The sequence below is a fragment of the Enoplosus armatus genome, chromosome 13 (assembly GCF_043641665.1).
Source record: "Enoplosus armatus isolate fEnoArm2 chromosome 13, fEnoArm2.hap1, whole genome shotgun sequence".
NCBI lineage: Eukaryota > Metazoa > Chordata > Actinopteri > Centrarchiformes > Enoplosidae > Enoplosus > Enoplosus armatus.
The window spans coordinates 16,166,770-16,191,575 of NC_092192.1; the positions used below are offsets into that span (position 1 = coordinate 16,166,770).

Consider the following 24,806-nt stretch of genomic DNA (forward strand, 5'->3'; position numbering starts at 1 on the left):
GATGACAAGATGTATGATACACTTACTGCCATCATAGTCCGTGGTGGCAAACTGGGAGCTCTGGTTGCCACACCCAGCACTGTTGCAGGCCTTCATTTTGAGCTCATACCAGGTGGCCTCGCGCAGCTCACTGAGGAAGAGCTGAGTGGTGGAGTTGGCCTTGAGGCTCTGCCAGGCCCACGTTCCTTTGGGCCTAAAGTCCAGCATCATGTCAGTGATGGGGCAGCCGCCGCTGGTCCAGCCCTGCAGGTTGAGCCCCGCATGAGTGGAGTTGATGTGGGTGAGCAGAGGCTGATCCTTATTGAACACTGGTTCTGTAAAGAACAGCGGCAAAGACACAGAACAACAGGAGGTTAGGAGGATAATGTGGTAATGCCAACAAAGCAATATGGTATCATCTGGGATACATCTGGGAAGAATACTATCATTACAGGTACTCTTTCACATTAGGATTTAATTCATGATGAAGGTCAAACCTAGATTTAGATTTCCTGATACATCTGAAATGAAAAATTAACGAAAACAATTTTATTCTGTTTTGAGGCCCCAGAGTTACAGTGTGTTTAATCCCTTTTCAGGCCCACAACACTTTTGCTTCCACCCCTCACCTCTTCCATGCGTCTTAGCCTCAATGATCTCACTGATGCGCCCTGAGCCCACGCTGTTCTTGGCGGCCAACTTGACCTTGTACCAGGTTCCACAGCGCAGATTGTCCAACCTGAAGGAACGTTCACTGGAGCTGATGAACACATCCCTCCATTCCTCCGTGTTGTCCACAGAATACTGCAGTACGAATCCTGCAGAAGCACACAGCGCAGCTTCATGTCAAACACAAGGAGTTAAGAACAACAACAACAACTGTAAACCCAAGACATTTCAGACTGTGGAAGATCCTTGCTGCTGCTACATCTGTTGGACACCAGGGGGCAACAATCAGCTACAATCATTTCCATTTTTTTTCTCACCCAGAAACATTGTTTACACTGTAATGTGCAGCATTAGTACAAGTGATAGCAAGAGGGTGAAGCACACTGAAAAAGATCTGTCACAAAATCAGCTAGATGGTCTGGATGAATAGAAGGAGACAGCTGCAAGGTGGGCAGGTGTTTCTTTGTTCACAGAAAGTCTTCCCAGGAGTGTACCTCTGATGGAGCTTCCCCCATTGTCCCCAGGGATCCAAGCCAGGGTGATGGAGGAGGTGGAGGTGGTGGAGACCGTCAGACGAGGCTGATCAGGAGGAACTGGATGTACACACAGAGACAACAGAGCAGAAACATCACAACAAGTCCTCCACCGGTCAGCCCAACTCAAACACGTCTTCTGTTTCTTCTTACCTTGCACCACCAGATTGACTATGATGGTGTCAAAGCCCAGAGTGTTAGTGGCCGTACAGGTGTAGTACCCAGAATCCTCGGCTTTTACTGAGCGTAGCACGAGCGTGCCGTTGGATAAGATCTGCCGCTGACTGTCTGCTGTAACTGGGATGGCAGAGTCCTCGCTGACAAAGTACAGACAGGTTACAGATGTTAATCTCACCCCGGAGTTATTGTTTCTCTCACAAGCGGCAGTATCTGTCTGAGTCAGTCATGGCGTTGACATGTAAGTGGTATATGATGAGTGCTGACCTGTCTTTGGTCCATTTAATTGAGGGGGCGGGTTCTCCCACTGAGCTGCAGGGCAGACGCACTTCCTTCATCCAGGGTGTGGTCACCGTGCCCCCAAAGGACAGGATCTTAGCCGGGACTGCACACACACACACACACACGCACACAGAAAATAAAGTGATTAAATTGAATCTTTGACACACACACACACACACACACACACACACACACACACTGACACATAGATCATGATAGATACACCAAGACAAACAAAAACTGCTTCGGCATCTCTTTCTCTCAAAGTCTTTCTTCGTACTTTCAGATGTCTAACTGCCCGCCTCTGCTGTTTGCCGAAGGGAAAAGGCTTTTACTCACTGCTGAGGGAATAAAAAGCTGTAGCGTAGTGTTTTAGCGTAGCCCCTCCTCTAACCTCTTAGTTTCAGTCTATCTTCTCTCCATAGATCCTCCCCTCTATTGATTCTCGCCTGCTACCTCTCTCCCCAAGGGTCATTTTACTGGATAGGCCCTGTTCATCACCACATAATTAACAACAGCATTTCTTGCAACATAGCCGCTACTCAATCAATACAACGGCTGTCAATCAATAACCGACAGAGCGGGCAGAGAGAGAAGCAGAGAGAGTGATGAAAGTGATCCGTGTACAGGAGATCATGTTGCCGTTTCATAGTCATCTTTAGAGCGCTCTCCCTCATAACCTTTACAGGGATCTCTTTACCCTTCTCCTCCACTACGGGCTCGCCTGGAAGACCTACCTTTCCCAGCAGGCTCCACTGTGACCTTTGAGCTGATGTTGCCTCGGCCTGCAGTTGTCACAGCCGCAGCCCAGATGTGGTATTGTTTACCACGGGAAAGGTGCGTGATACGGTAGAAGAGCATCTCTGGGTTGGCCTCGTACTCACTGGGCGCCTGGGACAGAAGGCACGCAATGTCATGTTAGAAAACTTTGATGACACGGTGACACGACAGGCTTGGTGGCAGCTCTGGTACTAGAAACTCAGTCTAAAGAGGTGTTACAGGTTATATATCTCAAATGTGTATTGAGACACAGCACTCATTTTAAGTCTTGGAAAAAAAAAAGAGGTGAAGTTTCTGTCATCAGTCTTTTTCACGGCAGACATTTTAACTTGTCATTGTAGGAAAAGCACAAGTGTTACTAACATTAACGATAGCTTGAATAACATTAAAGAGTCCCAGTAAGTCATGACAGTGTGACAGTGAGCCAGCATGAATAGAAATGGAATCCAGCCATCATTAATATTATTTACACCTGAGCTTTTCCTACTGTGTCATGTCAAAATGTCCCCCGTGAAAAAGGCCTATGGCATGATGATTGTTTATAAAGCAGTTTTCCTTCTTTGGAGATTGTTCAGAAACATTTCGGTGTCTGAAAATAATTCAGAACTGAAAGAAAACATACAGTGCAAGGAGGGGAAAGCCACACACATTATTTCATTTATTTAAAATTTTATAGATCAACATATCAGCACAGCTTGTGTTCTTCGAGATAAAAGCCATCAATGATCTGACTCACATATCTAGGTGTTTCAATTTCCTGAGTTTGCAGGGCAATTTCTATTCTGTAAGTTTTAATTTATTGATTGCATTGATTACATTTCTTTACACATTAAGTGTAATTAAGTCATTTTAGAATTAATTTTGCTCTCTTTGGTTGACCTTAAACACGATATATGTAACTACATATGTATATGTATTCATATTCTTTTGTAGCATTATTGCTTTATTTTAATTTAATCATTCAGATGTTTTTCTACTTTTTTATTTATACTCCTGTTCTTTGAGTGACGGCCTTTTGCAGGACACATCAAGTGTTGTGCTAGACGGTATAAATCAATGTGGTAATTGCATTTAATGTTTTGAGAAATGTAACAGTGTCTCAGAACTGTTAAGCATTAAGCAGTTAAATATTTGAGAAAAACTGTACATGAGAAATACAGAAATGCATGGATTTCCCTATCAGGTTAAGAAAAATCACATTTTAGCCTCCAATGCTGGATTAAATGATGTGTTCCTGTGGATATTTTTCCTACAAACACATCTTTGAGAAGATATTCACACATACACCTGCAGGCACACACACACACACACACACACACACATGCCAGCGTGCGCACAAAAACACGGTCTTCTCTCAAGTCGATCCTCTGTTCTATCTCTTTAATCTGTTCATCTCTCAGTGTTCATCTTCAGTTCCTTCACCATTTGCTTTTCCCTCTTTTCCTCTATCCCTCTCTGTCTAGCTCAGTGAAGAGGAGAGGATGGAGGGACAGAGAGAGGGAGGGAGGAGGGAGGATATGTGTGTGTGTGTGTGTGTGTGTGTGTGTGTGTGTGTGTGTATGTGTGTGTGTGTGTGTGTGTGTGTGTAGGGGGTGCGTTCGAAAATTCCTCCAGCATAGCGGTGGTGTTGTGGTGATCCAGGGAGTGATACAGGGAGATAATGAAAAGACGGACAAAAGCACTCTCATCTCGATGTGACTGATACCCTCCTCTGCTCCTCCCTTCTTCCCAGCCTGTCTCTCACTCTCTTTTTCTCTCATTCCCCCCTCGGTCTCTCCCTACCTCTAATGGTGTTTCTCTTTCTCTCTCTCAACCTCCTTTCCCCCTCCCTCTCTCCTCCCTGCCCATGCTCATTTACATGGCACTCATGCACAGAGAGGGAGGAGTATTTGTGAATAATAAGAAAGTGAGATTCTAGATATCAGATTTCACTGTGTGCTGGTGTTTGTGTGCACATGATCTAACCACAACTGAAATGCCGCACATGCATGTATAAATAGAAAATGTTGAAATGTGATGTCTGTGTGTGTCTGGGTGTGTGTGTGTGTGTGTTTCTTATGCGGCAGTGTGCATGTGTGAGCTTGTTCTCTGCTTCATTTGCATATCTACGTCTCATCACGTTGCCAAGACAACCTCATCTGTTCATCTGGGAGGGCAGGAAATAAAGCGATGGTGCAAATGCAGTGAAAGAGAGACACGCGCAAAGATACACACACACACGTACAGGCTCAATTAATAATAGTGGTTACAAATTAATTATTTCCACTGCTAGATTTTTATCAAGTTCATAAATTCCTCGCCTCTCAATCACCTGGAACGTTTTTTCGACTGGCCCCATATGAGTCACACCCACAGAAGAAGGACTTACCGGCTGCCCAGACCCGGGACTGGAGCAGTAGATGGTGTACTTGCGGATAACGCCGTTTGGTTTGTGAGGGGGCAACCAGGACACAACCACACTGCTCGGAGAGGAGGGAACTGCCTTGATGCCAGCTGGTGGACCAGGAACTATAAAAAACACATAGGAACATCAGCAAAGCCAGCATGCGTGTGCCCCCATGTGTGTTTTTGAGTGTGTGTGCGTACACATGCTGGGTGTTGGACGCCTATTAAAGTGAGCAGGCTTGTTTGCAGATTGCTAGTCTTATCCCGCACTAAGCCGCTCGCGGAGGACTTGGAAGGACTCCCTTTGGGTGGACAGTGGTGACATATGTTCAGTCAGACGTTGGTCAGCAGTTCTGACTCCGTGACACCCAGCGTTCTCTTAACTCTCAAACGCACAAACAGATTAGACACTAGTGTCTGATCCTCTGCTAGCCACTTCAGCTTGACACTGAACACCACTTAATACTCTCATTACCATCTAAAGGCGTAAGAAGGGTTTGAAATGGATGCACACTTTACAAAAAACACATCAGGACACTGGAGACTGTGAAAGGTGAACAATAATGCTTTTGTCACGTTGCCTTTACAGTATAGGGTTCACAGTGTCAAGCCCATTCAATCCCCGCCATAAATATAACTTGCACTTGACAGTGGGCCTCATCTGGGGTCTACAGAAGGTGGCTACCACAGTGTAAAATCCAACCCCCAATCCCTCTTTCTCTTTCATGTGAGGCCCCCCGATCCAGTCATTCAACCAGCCCATGCCCTCGGACCCCTTCATCCTGCACATTACATGAGCAGGGATAAAAACAACACAAACTCAAAAAAGATAGATGTAGCGAGGGAGGTTTTAAAAGAGGGAGGCGGGGATGAAAGAATGGCGAGAATGATAAGTGCAGTTCCTGGGGGAGTGATGATGGTGGTGGTGTTAGGGAGGGGCAGAGGAGGCAGTCATCATTATCATAACTGGACCTCCATGTCAAAGTAGGAGTGGCAGTGGGAGGGGGGGGGAGTTAAGTCCCATCTGGTGCCCAAAATCTGCCCAGGACTCCAGACAGACAGACTGTGTGATGATGAGGAAGCAAGGCACAATGGTGCTGAGCGAACATCCCCACCTACATGAATATATTATACATTACTGTGCCAATCAGCCAATGAGAGGAGGATGTGTCACAGTAAAGGCCTAATACGTTCAACCAAATACACAGAGAATGCAAGTCTAGCAGTCGACTTTAAACTGGCTCAGAAAAAAAAAATCTTGGCAACAATATTTCTATTATGTCTTTTTTTTGGGATGCCTTATTTGTTTTGTCAGTCAACAATAGGTTCTGTGATCAGCTTTCTATCTTTCCATCTTCAACCCCCAGGCCCCTCCTTCTCTCTCTCCTTTATAAAGAGACATGGATCCGGCTGTAATCCCACCTCCAATGGTGTAAGCACAAAATTAATTCTCTCTAATCCAAGTGGAGTTAATCCCTATGCCTATGGCAAGAGGGCTGGTGGAGAGGACGCAGGCCCGGGCTGATGGCTGACTCCTGGATGCTATATGCTCAGAGAGAGCACCCCTCCTCTCCACTCAGTGTCTCCCGCCAGCCCTCCCTCAGCCCTGAGCCGTGGACCCAAAGCCTCTTAATTCTCATTAGCACTGCTAATGGAGCTTCCCAGCATAAATGAGCTTTTGTCATGGTTTTGAGATAAAGCCCAGCACCATTTTATACATCCCGCTCCCATCTTCAGATCCCCTTTACCCTGACCCCAATTACTGTGCAAGCATAGTTCATGCTTTCCTTTATTCGGATTGTCCTAAAATATAGTGACATAGTTTGTGTGTACACTCACGGTCCTCGCGGGTTTGGATATACAGGACGTTGCTGCGGACCCCATCTCCAGCTTGTGTGTAGGCCAGCACTTGAACACTGTAGTTGGTGAACTTCTCCAGCCCTCGCAGCTCCACCTGTTCGCGGGTGGTGGTGATATTCTGCATCTCTCCCCATTCTGAGGAGCACAGGAGGGGAACATAGTTTTAGAGCGCAAAAAATACATTTATATATTACTAACGTGCTTTGTTAAATGTGTTTTGGAGGAAATGTGATTTCTGCCTGTATCACAAGGCAGCAGTCATGGGGAGGCTGTCCGGGTGGATGGTTGGTTATACAAAGCACAAAACTTTAAAGCAGAGACCAGGATTTGTGTGCTGTGGCCCATGTTTTGTTTCGTTATCAGGTTTAAAGGCTACTAAAGCACTTAGTTTAGAGAAGATTGTGGTTTTGTTAAATATTGAAAAAGTCAACGTGTCCCGTCTCACTCCAAAGTTTTACCCTAACCTTAACAGAGTGCTTTAGAAGCCTAAACATAACATAAAAATGCTAATTGTGCTTTTGTTGCTATCATCTTAATATCTTCAGCCGTCATTTCCCACCAAACACATTTGCTAATGCAAATTAGTAGAATATGAACATTTTAGGAAACAGGATTGAACAGACACAGGAGCACAAACACACTCAACTACTGTACTGTAATCTACAACCATCAATATTGGGGGTGTTAAACATCAAAAGACACAAAAACACGGGCAAACACAGACAAATTCAAAGATACACAGGAACAGGAAGTGCTTCATGAGGAAGGTGCGGACATACATTAACACATTCTGACTCACAATACTGACAGAGAGGCAGGTGGGTGGGGGTTGTTAAGGTTTAGAATGAGATAGGTGATAATTACTCTGCATTGGCCACTGGGCCTGGCCCCCACAGCACCCACCTCCGTCAGGGAAGAGGGACCAAAACACAACCCGGTAGCCTTTCAGCACACCGTGCAGTGTCAGCCGTGGAGGCTCTGCCCACGTGATCACCGCCTCGTCCGACGTCACAGAGATGGCTCGCACGTTCTGCGGAGGCTCACTGGGCACTGGGGAGAGCAGGGGGCGAGTGTTAGTGCTGCATGGTTCAAACATGTGAGTTGTGAGGTTGTTTTAATGATTTCTACTTGTCAAAAATCCTCTGTCGCTAAGACAACCTGACTGATCTAGCATGGCGGCTGAAACACTGATAATTAATGACTACTCAACACCAACAACCCACAGGCAATCTCTGCTGAAACAAATCAGTCAAATAAGCTCAAATTAGCTCTCAGTGGCTCCTTGTTCAGTGCTAGCTTTTAGAGCACGGAGGAGAGAAGGGGAGGAGGTGTGGAGGGGGGGAAGAGCACTGAGAGGGAGCAACATGAATAGTAAAACAGCTACACCTTAAGGGGTTAAAATGCAGATGAGGAGAACGGGGTGAGCAGAGACGTGGAGGGTAAAATCAGAAGGAAGACAATGTTCATCTTTAAGGTAATTGCAGTTGTAGGAGCAGCTTCAGACTACCTATGTGGACAATTACCATCACTGTTACTGCTACCATGATCAGGGTGTCTATCATTACTGTCCACACATACATGGAGGCTCCATATAGTTCTGTATAAAAGAAAGGATCAGCAGCAGTCAGAGAAATATAAGAAATAAACAGAGGACGGATGAGGAAGAAGCGGAGGGAACCAATGGGAGGAAGAGGAAGATAAAGCAGAGGAAGAGAGAAAAGAGGCAGAGTGGGCAGACATTTAGAGAGTAATGGAGTTCCTTGTTCCTCTCTCGCTCTCTACCAGCCTAATGAGGGTGCTAATTAAAGTCGAAGGAAGAATGGGGGATGTGCTGCAAATCCATTTCTACCATTTTTTTTGGAGTGTGAGTGTGTGTGCATGTGTGTTTATATATCTATGTTAGCGGCGTTAATTTGTGTGTCTGCCATCCAGTTGCTGCATTTGACTCTATTCTCTATTCTCTTTGACAAATATGCTTTATGGATCTTTTAATTTCTTTCTCTTCCCGCCATGTCCTCCCACACTCTCTCCTACACTGAGTCTAGCAGCCCATCTCTCAGTTGTGTCTACACTCCTTTTCCTTCATCTAGTTGCCTACGCTGTCTTCCATCCTTCTCTCCAGGCTGTCCTACCATCTTCCAATGTGGTGGCGTTGATCTCAGTACTGGAGGGGCCCGTCCCAGCTCTGTTGAAGGCCTGGACCACTACCCCGTACTGGGCAAACTTCTTTAGGTTGTCCAAGGTGTACACTTCACTGTCCCCTGTAGCTTTCATCTCCACTATGCTGTACTGGCCGTTGCTGCCTGGACCGTTCTCTCTGTAGCCGATCTGGTAGCCTCGGATCACCCCGTTCTGCAGCTCCTTCTTAGGAGCCTGAAAGGAATGAGGTGATAGTAGTTCATATCAAGTGCATGTGTGTGTTTGCATTACTGTTAGTGATACTTTCAACACTGTCGATTTGTTAGCTCAGAATTCTTTGGCCTCCTTTGTTGGTTATATGAGGAAGTGGCTCAACTTTTGTCATTTTTTTAAATAATTAAGCAGTTTGAGTACATGCTTGTTCAACAGCAAAAGCTTAAGAAATTGCACCTGTAACCCTTAATTTTGTTTAAAAATACAACTATTAATAATCAAGCTTGTTACAATGCAATATATTAACAAATTAAACGTTTAGGCTTGCAGGACATATATTCAATTTTCAGGGCAAATGAGTGGTCTCTTTGGTTTGAGTATTAATATTTAAATTAACTGTTGTAGTTCAGTTCACTGTGCAGACAGACGTATGTGTTCACTGGGCATTTTACTTTACACTGCAACTCAGGTAATCAGAAATGAGCACTATATAATAATACACATAGTAGTGATTTTACCCTCCATGTGACCCGTATGCTCTGAGATGTCATCGGTTGGAGGATTACATCCATCGGCGGCCCGTCAGGCGCTGTAGATATTAAAACTAAGTGTTACCGTCAATGTTCAAAGTCCCATTCCATACAGAGAAAAAGAAAAGCAGACAGAGAAAATATAGACAAGTGTGATTTCTAGAGGAGAAAACAATCACTCACGTGCTTCCTCAGTACTGATTGTGAGCTCTTTGCTGGGAAGGCTGCGGCCAATCTTGTTGTAGGAGTACATGCGGATGCTGTACACACATGCCGGATGCAGCTCTACAATATTGGCCTGGTTGTTGGTGGGTGAGATGTTCCTGGTTGTGTACATGTGATCCCAGGAGTCTGTCAAATACAAAAAAAGAGTTTGTTAACAAAACATCTTAACAAAATCTGACAGGAATATTTAAATTCAGGACACTTACCTGACTTGTTCTTGTACTCGATGTCATAGCTGGTGATGATGCTGTTTCCATCAAACCTTTGGATCCAGCGCAGGTTCATGCTCCTGTCCTTCACCTCCCTCACTTCCAGTTCAGGGGGATCTGGTGGTTCTGTGTGTATGTGTGAGAGAGAGGAGGTGAGTGCTGTTCTCCAGCAATGTTCTTTACATAACCACATGTCCTGTGTTATGAGCTTAATGTAATGTTTGTGAGACGTGCACAGTGTGTGGTAGAGATACCTTGCACAGTGAGTTGGATGAGCCCTCGACCCTCTCCATAGGAGTTGATGGCGTGGCAGGAGAAGAAGACAGAATCTCCTCGCTCGGCTGGGTTCAGCTGTGAGCGTCAACACAAACAGGAAATGTTACAATGTGCCCCACTACCCCACCCCCCAAATAATACAATTAAACCAATAATGAGCCCTAAATCCTGAATGTGTGAAGCCAGGTCATTTCACCTCTTTTTGATGAAATATATGTAAACTAAATTTCATAATGTAGACACTTGAAGGAATAGTTTGACATTTTGGGAAATACACTTTTCCACTTTCTTGGCAAGAGTTAGATGAGAAGACTAATACCACTCTCATGTCTGTACATTAAATATGAATATTAAATACAGCCAGGAGCCAGTTAGCTTTGCTTAACATAAAGACTGGAAACAGGGGGAACAGCTAGCCTGGCTCTGTCTGAAGTCAAAGAAAATACTCCAACCAGCTCCTCAAAGCTGACTAAACAAATGAGATAATGAGAGATAACATCTTAATTACAGTAGTGAGCTTTAGAGGTGCTGGTAGGCTGCTACCTTTGGACAGAGCTAGGCAAGCTGTAAGCTAGGATAAGCGACTGCTTGCTGCAGCCTTAGACATACCAGACAGGTATGAGAGCGGTATAGATCTTCCCTCACTCTAGGCAATAATGTGAAGAAGTGTATTTCCCCAAAATGTCAAACTTATGCTTCAAGTTAAGAACTGAGAGACATTACGTAGCATTAGTGACTTGATCTGCCTTGTGTTTTTGAAAAATGAACACTTCAGGAAACACTGGAAAAATGTATTTTACAGAAATAAAAGTTCAGGCCAAATAACTTATTTTCATTACTCTTAGCTCTATATTCTCTTGACAGCATCAAACAATCCTTCTCAGTGTTGGTGTGAGGGCATTATGCTGAGTTCAGGGTCTGCTGTGTTTTGTATTCTGTATCTGACCTTAAGGGTAGAGATGACTTCGTCCCCCTTCTTGTTGATGGTGATGGAGTAACGGGGGTTTCTCTCGGCGTCGATGACGGTGTCTCCCCTCTCCCAGCGGATGATGATGGGCTGCTCGCCCCGTGCTGTGCAGTTCAGCTCCTTGGTCTGGCCCTTCCTCGCCATGGTGGTGTTGGGGTGGCTGGTGATCATGGCGGGAACTGAGCAGAATCACAGATACATGTGAGTGTGACGGATGGTATTATATGGAGTAATGAGACGGGGGAACAGGGATGTGGTATTGGAAACCGAGGATATATTACGGATGTATAGACATCTCTATTTCTACACTTCGTTCTCCATTTTCATTTCACGCTTCAAGCCCCGCTGGCCCTCCTACGCTACCTCCTCCCTTTCTGCCTTCTTCTTCTACTCCTGATTCTTTTCCACCTCCTTTCCTCAGACATAGATTATTGATTGAAGGGGTTCCTGCGGTTTTGTTTTCATCACTAATTCATCAGCCCCTTTCCCCACCAAACATTCAGGAGCACACAGACCGGCTGCCGGAACACACCAATCAATAGCAAAGATATCCCCAGTTAAGGATGCACAGGACGGAGACATGGTTTTGTTAGGTTCAGTACAGGCCACACTAGCCTGGGGCAACTTAGAAGAGCTGATTCCCCTCCAAAAAGCTAAGGCTTGCCTTTGTATACAGAAGGTGTGCAATCCATGACATATGGCTATGAAAGGAAGTGTGTTCAAGCCAAAGAGAGTATGATTGACACTTACTCTTGACAGTGAGGATCATGCTCTTACTGATGTCTGAGCCCACTCCGTTGGAGGCCTGACAGAGGTAGTACCCTCGGTCGTCCTCAAGCACGTGTCGGATGAGCAGAGAGCCGTTTGACATGATCTGGATACGGCCAGTTAGGGGGACTGGGTGGTACTGCTGAGGGTTTCCTACACCTGCACCACACAACACAGTAAATGTTACTGCCTTAATTGTATTCTTGTTCATGTGATCTTGTTATTGCGATGTAGGAGATGATGTCGGGATGATGTGCAGATTTTACCTTTGGCATGTTTCCACATGACTTTTGGAGGTGGATAACCCTCCACAGAGCAGTTGAGAACTCCAGCTTTGCCATAGATACAATCCTGATTGTTGGGTTGCACGACGAAACGTGGTGGCACTGAGAAACAAAAAGATGTGATTAACCTAAATGCAAGAACTAAAAGAAAGTCTTACTTAGTGTTCCTAAAATAACATGTACAATTCTAAGCTCCCTCTGCACATTAGATATCACATCTGATCTGACCTAATTCATCATCATGCCATTCTCCCTTTTCTCATTCCCTCACCGGTAACAATCAACTGTCTTTCCCAGCTGACGGTGGCGGCGGCGTTGCTGGCGATGCAGGTGTAGTTTCCGTTGTGCTTCAGTGTCACCTTGGAGATTTGCAGGGAGCTCATGAACTCTTTGGTCTCTATTGCGACGCCAGAGGCGGAGCCTGGCACGATGAGCTGGCCGTCTTTGTGCCAGGTGATGCGTATGGGCATGTCCCCAGATGACACCACACAGGCAATGTACATGAGCTTCCCCACTGAGGTAGAGGGGATATCGAAGGGCTGTATAAGGGGCGGCACTGGGGGGGAGAGAGGAAGAGTGCAGAGAGTCAGTGGAATAAAAGCAGCGATAGACGTGGAAGAGCGGCAGTGTGGCCATCTGGAGCAATGCTGGGAGAGAGAGAGAAGGTCATTGGCCAGTGAGCCCCACTACCCCACCCCACCCCACTCCCCCTCAGCCCCCATCTCCTGCAGCCCATAATAGCTGCTCTGGTTAGAGTCCAATTGGCAGGAGGAAGTCATTCTGTTGCCATAGTAATGGAGGTTGGGGTGGGGGTACTACAGCTGAGACATCTGGGGGATTTAATCTAGGCTTCATTATTATTCATCTAATTAAATCAGAGACACACTCACACGCAGGCACACGCACACACCCTTAAACACCTCTGCAGCTGCCCTGCTACCATCGTTACCCCACTCACAGACTAAACAAAATATAGACGCACACTGAAACATAAATCTGTCCTAAAACACCATCTACCTCTGTATGAAGCATTACTGTAGAGCTGCACTGCACAACTTTGAACACTGGTGTCTCCAATTGGCAGAAATCTCTTTTGCTAACATCTTTAAACTGCACAAATGTGCGGCCATTTATTTTACCAACCAGACCAGTCTGTTGTTCCTTTTTTCTAAAGGGAAAATAAAGGAACTAAAAGAACTAATGTTGAGGATTTCAGCTACTGTTCAGTACTGTTTTAAGAGACATTTTCTCTTTCCTCTTTTGGGAAAATAGGGTGAAACCACAGTATATCCCAGTCAGGTAGATGATGATCTCTCTATCTCTATAGATGGGTGTATTTTCACCTAAAATATTGCCCCGTGCAATTTCATCCCTTTGAATCCATTCTTCTCTTTGTGCTAACCTTTGACTGTGACATGAACGGTCTGGTTGATTGACACCTGGGGTTGGATCAGAACGCTACACAAGTAGGTGCCCTCGTCCGCGCCCTTCTGCACGTCCGTCAGCCTCAGGGTGCCGTTCTCGAACACCACTTGACGATGATTATCAGGGAGCTGCATGCCGTCCTTCAGCCACTTGATGGAATAATACGGGTAGCCAATCACACGGCATGTTATGTAGGTGTTCCTGCCGGCCACTGCGGTGATGTCCCGCATGGGTCTGATTCGGGGTGGACCTGGAGACACAGGGAAGAGAGGGGGAGGGGATGGAGGGAGGAGACAGAGAGAGAGAGACACAGAGGTCGGAGAGAGGGGCAGATGAGGTGAGGGAAGTCATGGCAGAGTAAGGGAGCAGCCACAGAGACAGGAGGTGAAGAGATAAAGGTTGAGGGATAGAGTGATTGGGGCAAATTGACAGGTGGACAGGGAGGTTAGTTATGCTCCCTTTACTAAAATCTGATTGAGGATATTTGTTGATTTTAGTCTAATCAGATATTCTGTGTATCTAAGTGATTGTATGTATTTTTCTAAATTACCTTCAGATAGACAGACAGACAGACAGATAGACAGATAGATAGATAGATAGATAGATAGATAGATAGATAGATAGATAGATAGATAGATAGATAGATAGATAGATAGATAGATAGATAGATAGACAGGTAGATAGACAGGTAGATAGATAGATGCAACTGTATGTGAAATGCAAAGTGCTCTATTCCTCTCACTAGCCCGTGTATGTTTGTATGGAGTCAGGTGTAGAGTGCATTTATATTGAAAAGCAGACAGGCACCTCTTACGTTTATGCGCGCTTGGTACTCGGCGCTACCGGCCGAGTTGCGTGCGACGCAACGATACACTCCCCCATCTCGAATGAGCGGGCTGCTGACGTTGACGTGCGACACGGTCAGGCCGTCTGACAGGGTATACTGGCTGGTCTTGTAGGTGGAGTCTCGCACCACGGGCTCGTCGTCCAGCGTCCAGGTGATGGAGGGTGGCGGGGCTCCTTTGGCTGCACACATGAGGGAGAAAGGTTCGCCGGGGTTCACCACCCGCTCGCTGAAGGAAGACACAATACGAGGAGTACCATCTGAGAGGAGACAGAGAGAGAAAGATGAAAAACAGAGTGGGACGTAAAGACAGAGTGGTGAGAAGTCTTGACAGATGAGCAGCATGTTCAGCAACTTGGATTTAGATGCTGCATTTTTAAAGCCAAATGCTTTTGTGTATTTGCTCAATGACAAACAGCTCTCTGGTGTCCCATTTATGCATCTATCTATTACATTTGCAATGGTAAACACTTTATGTACCAGTATTCAGAAAAATAGTAAAAGTCAACAGTAAAAATAAAAGCTTTAAATTTAAAGACCATGGTTTCCTGTCATTTTGCTGTTACAGTGCAGTAATAAAATGTCTGCTGCATCCCTGTTTATACAGAATCTGTTTAGTTCCCTGGCAGTCTCTGTCCACATACCCTCTAGCAGAATAATGGAAAAGTCCTGAGCAGTGTGGCCCTTTCGGGAGGCGAAGCACTGGTAGGCCCCGGAGTGGAACTTCTGTGCTGCGGTGATCTGCAGGGTGTCGTTGTGTTGTCCCTGGATGGAGATGTGCTGGTCGGGGACGATGGGCTCTGTGTTGCTGTACCAGGTGATGGTGTATTCTGGAGAGCCCTCCACAGTGCAGGTGAAGAACAGTGTGCTACTGATGCCAGTTTTCAGATTCTTGGGGGACAAGGTCACTCGAAGTGGATCTGAGAGAAGGACACATGTTGTTTGTTAGAACACAGACGCATTAATAAAACTCATACAAGAGATACATTTTCTGTCTTTTGATTTATGTATTTTGTTTTGTCTGTTTTACTGTAAAGGCATTTGTATCTCGATTTATAAAACTTCTATATAAATAAAATCATAATTATTATGAAGTATGTTTTTGATTTTTTTGTGAAAAATGCAAAGATTATAGAATTTTCCGATACCACTATACAGTAAATCATAAATATAAAAGGTGTTTAAGGGTAATTAGTTGTTATTGGTTAATAACTAATTAAGGATTCACAAACCAGTTATAACCCATCAGATAAAAATGCATTTTGTGTAGCCAGATTTGTGAGTAAATATTTAAATTATACTCAGCGAATTTAACTTATTTCTTAAATCCTTTATAAATATGTCCATTTCTAAAATCATCCCACTGGATGTAAAATGTGACTCATGCATACAGTAGGCGTTTACATTCAGAGAGAGAGACGGGGAGAAAGAGAGAGAGGGAGCACAATCAGCGGTGGTGACTCAATCAGTTCGACGCACTCATTAAAAAAGCAGCTGGAGATATCTCTTCACATCTCTGTCCACTTGTGTGTGTAAGTGTGTCTGTCTGTTTTTGTGTGTGTGTGAGAGAGAGAGTGCGTATGTATGTGTGTGTGTGTGTGTGTGCAAAAATGTCAGTGAGCAATAAGGCAGCTGGTGGTGTGTGCTGGGGGGCATCTCTGTGCCTCCCAACCCCCCCGCCCCCACCCACCCTGTCAGAGTCACAGAGTGTGCTGCCATGATGTGCCCACTGGCAAAGCCTACCGCCTCTCTATTCTCTCCCTCTGTCTCGCCTTCTCCTGCTCTTTGTTTCTTTGTATACTTTACACAATGTACATTTATCTCCGCCTCTCTTATTATCTTGTTATTACATTGTAGATAATGTCATTCCAGCACTGTCTGGATGTCTGATCGTCCCCTCTGTGAACCCTCATATTTATATATGTCTTCCTCACCCTCCTTCTCTCTGATGGTGAATGGTGCTGGCAGCTGTGTTACGGATTCAGTCTCAGTGAATTATTGCCCTGTCTCTCTTTTTCAGACCTGATATGACGGGGCATCATACAGCTCACACACATGTTTGTTACAGACACACTCTTGGTGCGACTCATATGTGTGCCTCAAACCAAAGGGGGAGAGGAGTTTATGGATGTGTCCGTCTGGCAGGCTGATTCACCGAGAAGACAGCGTGGGAGTCTGTCGGGTCGTTTGCGAATGTGTGTGTGTCTGTGTAGTCTGTAGTGCTCACACACCTATAACGTGAAGCTGTCCAGACACCTCCTTTGAGCCAAAACTGTTGGTGACCTCGCATGCGTAGCTGCCACTGTCCTCCTGCCTCAGGTCACTGATGGTCAGCCCTGTCAAACGCCGTGTCCAGCGGGCATCCGAGGGCAGCGGGCGACCATCTTTCAGCCAGCGCACGGTGGGGCTGGGGTAACCTCCCGCTGTGCAGGGGAGCTCGATACTCTGGCCTGCGTGCACCTCCCCTGCTTGGAAACTGTCCAGGATGGTGGGTGAGGACTCGTTGGGGTCTGGAGGGCAGAGATACGGTTATTTTTTTGGTCAAAACAAAGAGATATGTCAGACTAACATGAGTAAACAGACAACACCAAGATGCTCACCCATTACAGAGAGCCTGGCTCCATTGCTTTGGCGCGTCTCGCCGCTGTATTTATGTTTGGTGATGCACCGGTACGTGGAGAGGGCATCCTCCTTCTGAACATCAGAGATGTAAAGAGCCCCAAAGGAGGTCAGGGAGAACCTGTTACCTGGGGAAGACACATTCAGTAAAGACTGACGTTAATTTCCTCAAAGGATAAAACTGCTGACAGACACAAACATCCAGTTAAAAACCTGTACTAAGATGATCGTTCTCGTACAATCCATTGTGCTCATTGCAAAAACCGTATTGTGCTAAGAACAAACAGCTGCCTGAACAGTTGGCACTACCTGCCTAATAATGTTGCCTCCCAAAACCTGGCACTCTTTCAAGGCCTGGAGGACACATAGCGGTCACTTACACCACCCATAGACAGAGCAGAGGCAGATTTACTGTCCCTCGACACACAATGTAAAACTCTTATGCACCACACTGCCATCGCCAAACTCTCTAAATGTTCTCCCTTTCAAGTGTGGCAACAAAAATGGAAGACCAGAGATCAAGTGGGCCACTGTGTGATGAAAGCAGCCTGTGCACATTTTAATACTACTCAGAGAACCTCGTTGTGTAGATAACCCCAAGTTCTCATGCTGTGTCAACCAATTGGAGGTAGAGGGAAGAAAGTCCAGATATTCCCTGTTTAACATATTTTGTCTTGAACGCCGTCTGTCACTTTCTGTTCGTATTTGTTTTTTTAGTTTCATGAATTCCATGGACCTAATTCACAAACATCATGATTACACCTGAGGTACAAACATCTGACAGATTCTCCACTGAAAACCTCTGTATAGATCAATATATCTCATGAATCAAGGGCGATATAGGTGTACATTTTAAAGTAAACTCAAACATTGGTTAACTTCATCTGAAGCTCTGACTTACATTTTGATGAAAGGCTCGTTTTTAAATATCCCACGAAATAGGCACTTTAACGACTTCCTTCATTCGTGACCTCATGCTAATGTGTGTAATCTGTCCGTTCTATCAAATTACTGCCTTTCTCTCCACAATCAAAAGACGAGGTTGAGCCCTCACTGTCTAATGTCCCGCCCCCAACATCCCGTTACAAAAACAAATACATCACATTAATGAAGCCATACTATTTCATTCATTTTAGCATCTACTATGGGCCAGCAGCTGGATTGGCTGCATTGAGGTGCACCTGCGTGTTTATCAGTATCAATATTTTATCTACAAGGACTGTGTTTGTCGAGGTCTTGCAGAGGGCTGAGCAGGAATATGGAAGGTAGCAGTTATGGACTGTGCATGTGTTTGCATGGAATATACTGCATGACCCGAGAGGAGGCACAGGCTGCAATTTCACAGCAGCCTTTGTTTGCCCCCCAGAATGAAGCCTTACAGGATAATGAGCACTTTAAGACTGCTACTCCCACAACACCGACGACTCGCCTGTCACAACACTCTGACATAGGCAGGGACACAGAGACACAGAGAGAGAGAGAGAGAGAGACACAAAGAGAGAGAGAGAGAGAGAGAGAGAGTGAGAGAGAGAGCTGGATCTGTCAAAGCCAGACTTTCTGTCTTCAGCAGGGGACGGAATTCATCCCGTCTGCAGCGACTCCTCATAAACAACACTGATTACACAATGCACAACACATTATTTCCCTTAGTTGCACTAGCCATTGAGAGTACCAGGAGTTTTCCCGGCAGGCCGCTTGACAATTGGGGCCGATGCAACATAAATATATACATATTCTTAAATAACCCAGGCCCCGCTTAAATAAAAATAACTAAGTGCTGTGTGGCTGACTGGCCCAGGTGAGAGGGCTGCCGGCCCACTGCGGTTAGGTATTACATCTGTCAGCCTCTCTCTCCCAACCAATTATTTTTTGTCCAGTTCATTCTAACTTTACCTGGGCTCCGCCCCTTTCCCCATCTCTGTTAAATGGTGACATTGCATGGATGAATGGAGTGAAGCAAGATGGACAAACAAAAAGAGAAGAAACGTGAAGGTGGTGCTGAAAAGAGGAAGAAGAAGTCCTTTGAGGCCGATGCAGCCAAATGTTTTTAGGCCGGCCTGAGTCAAAAAGTCCAGGGCCATTTTTCACCCCCAGTCTGTCCCTTAACTGAGTGGCTTGTACACAGAATCAGTTTATCTTTAGTCGACTCTCTTCATTTCTTTGTGTGAACCCTCTCTCTCTCTCTCTCACTCTCTCTCACTCTCTCTCTCTCACTCTCTCTCTCTCTCTCTCTCACTCTCTCTCACTCTCTCTCACTCTCTCTCACTCTCTCTCTCTCAGTCTCTATGCAGAGTGGCAGACAGAGTAAAATATTAATTACTAAATCACTGTGCTCCCTCAGCTTTTATTCATGCTGACTTGACTAGATAACGAGAAACAGAGCTAATGTACATCTCACACACACACACACACACACACACACACACACACACAGCTGCAGCAAAACATGCAGACATGCATGCATGCAGGCGCTCCGTGTAGAAAACGGTTGTTAGTGTTTCGTAATTTTTTTCTCAATTGTGCCTCATTCACATGATACTATAATGCTAAACTCTCTCTCTAAGGTTATGACAGTTTTATACACAAACACCACAGAGATAGGCCCCAGTTGGGATTGCACCCATAACACCTTCCTGCTAAGCAACAGAGGAAACTGCTGACATTTAGTTCTTTACAACAAAAAAAGTACATCCAAATGGTGTGTGTGGTTTCTTCATGAAAGACCTTCACCAAAAACTACAGAGACTGAGCAAATTCAGGAGGGACTTTTTCTGGTGTGTTCACCCATGTTTTAATAGTTATCTTTTGATAGCTACTATCATATGAGCTTTTTGTTTAGCACCATGAACTGAGAAAGAAAAAAGACCATTAGGCAAAAAATGGAAGCACTCACGGATCCTGGAAAAACCTCTGAAGGAACCATTTAGAGGTTTAAGTATTTTTCATCAACTATGAATAGTTCTTTAAAGAGTTCTTTCACCCAGAAAGAAGCTTTTTGAAAGAAGCTGTATTGCCTAGAGGATGTCAACATTGTTGGATTTTGTATGAGTTCGGGCAGAGTCTCAATGAGACCCATTCATGGAAAAAAATGAGCATAATTGTTCATGTATTCCTGATGCAGATGGGGTCCAGAGGGGGACTATTTTAATCTTTACTTATAAGTGCTGAATCTGGAAAATAATGTGTATTTTGGACTGGAAAAAACTGAAACTATCAAATGTGTAAAATTAAAATAATTAAAATTAATTAATTAAATTAAATTAGTTAAATATACAGTTAAAAACAAAAAAACACGATATTTTAATGATACATTTTAGAAATTTTGATCAGATAATTTTTTCCTATTCATAAAAAAAGATTATTTTTATTATATTTGAATTCATAGAGCCATTTCAATAATAGCTGCTTTTACTATGTTCACCTGAGACCTCACAATAGTACACATAGACAATTGTAATCCTATATGTATCTACCCTTATGATTTAGGTAACACATATTTATTTGAAGCTGATTCAAATCCACAGACCAGCTGAACGGCTGCAGTAAATGAGTGAAACACATGAGCAAGGCATTTCAAATCTGCCCTTGCGATGGATCAGTTGCTCCACTGGGCAGCTAGACACACAGCATGTACTCCAACTGTTTGCTATATTTACATGTATGTAATGTAAAAAATAAAGTGGCATTACTCAAATTAATCTCACTGTATGTCCTTAGTGAACCTCTCTTGTATGATAAGGGTTTGCTTTCGCTTTATATTTTTTAATCCAACAAAATGCCCGCGGCCTCGCAGTCACACAACAGGCCGGACCTGCTGCTATGACAAATTCCAAAGAGGAGGAAAGAAAAGGGAAAATAATGGAAGTATGAATGTGCGAGAGAGAATAGAAAAAAATAAAAGCATAACAGAGAGTCTATAAATAGGATATATACTGTAGCCCGTGTGGGTCCATGAGTGTGTGCGCAAGTTCGTAGCAGCCTCATTTTCTCACATGCAAATGAAGGCGTCGGCGCAAAGATAACGAGGCCCATATTTCCACCTCCTCAGTGGGGCCATTATTTATTGATGTTCTGCATCTTTCCCCCTCCCTCCCACTCTCACGCTTTCTTCATCCTCCTACTGTTGCTAGGGTCTTCTCATTGCCATCCTGCTACGGTTTTCAGTGTACTTTCAGCAATTATTAAAGCACAATGTGTTTACAATCATCAAGGACGGAACAGTGTTCCCGCCACTGCAAAAATCATAATGGTGAATTGGTGGTAGATGTCAGTGAAATGAAAGGGAAAAAATAGCATCAATAAGAATTCGCTAAATATAGCTTTTTGGATGCAAGTGGGTTTTGTATCCAATCACAAATATTTTCCCAAAAAACATACAACATAACACACATTTATTTAGTGTCTCAATCCGAAGTTTGGTTGTTTCAGAGGCAGTTTAGTCAAATTCTGTGCCACAAAATAAGGATAATAAAAAGGATCTTATTTAAACCTTCAGGACAAAGATGTTTTCTCTCACCTACCCACTGAAAGTCAGCTGAAATGACATGGAGCCTGTTCATTGGCAGTTTTATGTGCAGTTCAGAAATAAGTTGGACTTCTCTGTCCTCAACAGGAAACTAATTTAGCACTTGGAAGTGAATCTGACCTACATGCTTTAGAGGGGCACATTTCCACACTAGACTAGTCTATTTTAGGAGGCAACCTTTATCCTCTCTTAGCAGGAATTATCTTATGACACCAACCTGTCTGAAATGCAGCTTTTCCTGTGTACAAAAAAAATAAAACTCAGTAACTCCCTGTGGGAGTTCCCAGTATGGACCCCATATCTAATCAGTTTGGAAAAGGCTAATGAGCTATCGAACTCACATCCCTGTTTTCCTTCTGGCAGATCACTACAATCTGATCCCTGGAGCCTCCGTCTTACTCAACACTGTTGATGGTCAAAGGCAGTGGTTCCTTCTTGCCTTGAAGGGCTCTCCCAGTTAAATGAAGGTTAGTGTATTTTCACTGCTCATTATGACGACTATAAGCTAGCACAAGGGGAAAATGTGCCAAAGCAGCAGCGGGTCAGAGGTTTCACTCCTCCACAAACTGACAACAGTATAAAATCTTCAGATAGACGCCCACAGCACATGTTTATCCATTAAAGAGATGTGGTCTGAAGTTAGAAGATCAGAGGGAAATTGGCTCAAAAAGCTCATTCAAACGGTTACCTTTCTGATTACACTCATACGCATCACATATTCTGTTACACATAGACGTACAGTATGTCTGCTGCTGTTTGTGGAGACACATTTTGCAGGGTTGTGCATGAAGAGTGAACATAAAATAAGAGATGGTGTAATTTGTGCGATGTGTACGGTTGCTCTAAAATGTGAACCAAAAATCCATTGTTGGGAAGGTGTCTTACCCTCTAAACTAAATCATTTTCACCAATAAACAATAAACCGTTGGAGGCTCCAAATATCCCAAACACAGTGATACACACAAATGAACACATACATGAACGTCAAAGTTTACTTAGCCGCTGTAATTTGGGAAATTAATCATAATCCTCTGAACAACAGATTTGAAGTTGTCGAAAAAGACGGGCGATATTCAGAGTTTGACGTTATGAAAAATTGTCTGTACCTCTGCCTTATACCTCTGCGCTCAACGGCAAGTCGCAGAGAAGAATTTGAAAGAAGGTGAGACGAGAGTGGGGAGGAGGAGGAGCGGATCAAAGACTTGTGACTGTCACAGAAAGAAGAAGAAAGAAAAAAAAACGCAGCATATTCCAGAGATATTCTCTGCAGTGCCGGAATATGCTTGGTGCTCACAAATGCAGACATGCTAGGCACACACACACATACAGAAACACCTACCGGGCTTAAAATAGGACAAAAAAATATTTCCATGCTGGAATGAAAAAATAATAAACTATGTAATAAAATTAGCACAGTGGAGTCAGTGAATGGCAGTTGTCCAGTTCTGCAGCAGAGGAATGTGTTAAAGCAGCACTGTTGGGCTGAATGACTTGACTTAGAGAGAAAGGAGGAAAAGACGGTAGAGGAGAAAAGCAAAGGGAAAGATGGAGGGTAAACTGTGGAGGAGATAACAGTCCATGTCTGTGTTCTCCCCTCCTTTCAAACCCTTATGCAAAAAAAGGGGTGTTGCATCTGTATTCAAAGCGAGAGCCCACTCCACCCTCCCGTTGCTCTCTCTGCTGTGTACATTAAAAGTAGAAGCAGGTGTCAGCCAATTAAATATATACACTTTCCTGGCTTTTATTCTGCTGCGCACTTACTTAACATCTATGAATGGCGCCCTCTTAACTCCTTTCAATTCACATTCAAAGCAGGTTTTATTGGCACAACTGATGTGTAACAACTAATTGTGCAATGGGAGCCCACCCCGCTGCATCTCCTCCACAAAAGAGACTTTGTTAACACGACCAAACTGTTCAGACGGAGCACGAGTCACGCTGCCGGTTAAGACTAACACTGCATGAGCAATATCTGAATCTCTGTGTTCAAGTCTCTCTTTCTCCCTTCTCGCTTCTTCCTCTGTCGCCTATTCATTTCTTTGGTTGGGGAGGGGGGTGAGATTCAAGACGTCGAAGAAGCCGCAGCTCTGTCATGTTTTCATTAAAAAGCCACGCTTCGCTGTCTAATCCTAACTGCTGTCCTCTTTCCTAACCAATTCTGACTGCTTACCTCATCTTTCAATCATGTTCGCCCTGCCCCTGCCCCTCGCCACTGTATCGTGTTGTACACCGACTCACCCCGAGTGGAGCGGATGTTAGAAAGTTGAGGGGATGGAGGTGAAGAGCAGACAAAGGTGGAGGTTGAGAGGAGAAGCAAAGAGAGAGAGAGAGAGAGAGAGAGAGGGGGATGAGACAGAGGAGACAGAGCAGAGTCCAGTTTCCACTGCGATGGGACCACGTCTCTTCTGCTTCACTGACTGCTCTGTCCCAATTTGCCCTGTGTGACTTTAAACAGTAAACACTGGGGGAGGGGATGATGTGGAGGGTTGGGGGGGGGGGGGTGGCCTATCGAGAGGCTGGACAGTCAGGGGCAGACATAAAACTGATCATATGCAAAAGATGTCGTTTGCGTAGATATAACTCAAGGCAGTGCTGCAGAGACGCCATGTTCCCCCCCATAAACCCATCCTAACCAGACAGGCCGGCGACGCTGCATTAAGCTAAATGGACCATCTCAGATAGGAGGGAGCGCCGAGGAGATTAAGCATCAGTAGAGGCATCAGAGGAAACGAGGGATGGAGGGGAAGAGGGTGGGAGGATAGGAGAGAAATGGGGAGAGATGTAGAAATAGGACTCCATTATTCATGACGTGTGTTTCATGTGCTTGGTGACATCTGGGACAGCAGTGATAATGAGAGTCCCAGGAGAGAGAAACCACATACACACACACACACACACACACACACATCCCGATGCACCGCACCATACAGAAGTGTGCCACCATGGTCCAAACACCTACCCTCAACTGGATATCCCATTAACTCGTATCGAACAGTTAACTGCATGCACGCTAAGGCTTAAACACTGAAGTAACTCTGTTCTTTAAAGAACGTCACTCCGTAAAAGTAAACATCCAGAGGCAAAAAAAGCTCTCACCCCTCCACCTTGTTTTGATTT

General features: G+C 44.7%; 1 protein-coding gene across 3 annotated transcripts in view; it reads right to left on the reverse strand.

The window, feature by feature from the left end:
• LOC139294933 (cell adhesion molecule DSCAML1-like) overlaps window positions 1-24,806 on the reverse strand; it is a 49,885-nt gene that overhangs the window by 2,881 nt on the left and 22,198 nt on the right. For 2 of the 3 annotated variants that reach the window (XM_070916938.1, XM_070916939.1), the window contains 23 exons: window positions 17,146-17,292; window positions 16,777-17,055; window positions 15,190-15,465; window positions 14,509-14,805; window positions 13,679-13,951; window positions 12,548-12,832; window positions 12,259-12,378; window positions 11,975-12,151; window positions 11,204-11,403; window positions 10,236-10,332; window positions 9,979-10,107; window positions 9,731-9,898; window positions 9,536-9,606; window positions 8,798-9,038; window positions 7,530-7,715; window positions 6,645-6,800; window positions 4,789-4,928; window positions 2,378-2,531; window positions 1,626-1,743; window positions 1,335-1,498; window positions 1,143-1,241; window positions 609-797; window positions 27-314 (listed from right to left, as the gene is read on the reverse strand). In XM_070916938.1, coding sequence (XP_070773039.1) covers window positions 27-314; window positions 609-797; window positions 1,143-1,241; window positions 1,335-1,498; window positions 1,626-1,743; window positions 2,378-2,531; window positions 4,789-4,928; window positions 6,645-6,800; window positions 7,530-7,715; window positions 8,798-9,038; window positions 9,536-9,606; window positions 9,731-9,898; window positions 9,979-10,107; window positions 10,236-10,332; window positions 11,204-11,403; window positions 11,975-12,151; window positions 12,259-12,378; window positions 12,548-12,832; window positions 13,679-13,951; window positions 14,509-14,805; window positions 15,190-15,465; window positions 16,777-17,055; window positions 17,146-17,292 — 4,254 coding nt within the window. The remainder of the gene's footprint in view (window positions 1-26; window positions 315-608; window positions 798-1,142; window positions 1,242-1,334; window positions 1,499-1,625; window positions 1,744-2,377; window positions 2,532-4,788; window positions 4,929-6,644; window positions 6,801-7,529; window positions 7,716-8,797; window positions 9,039-9,535; window positions 9,607-9,730; window positions 9,899-9,978; window positions 10,108-10,235; window positions 10,333-11,203; window positions 11,404-11,974; window positions 12,152-12,258; window positions 12,379-12,547; window positions 12,833-13,678; window positions 13,952-14,508; window positions 14,806-15,189; window positions 15,466-16,776; window positions 17,056-17,145; window positions 17,293-24,806) is intronic. The other variant, XM_070916937.1, reaches the window with a different exon arrangement.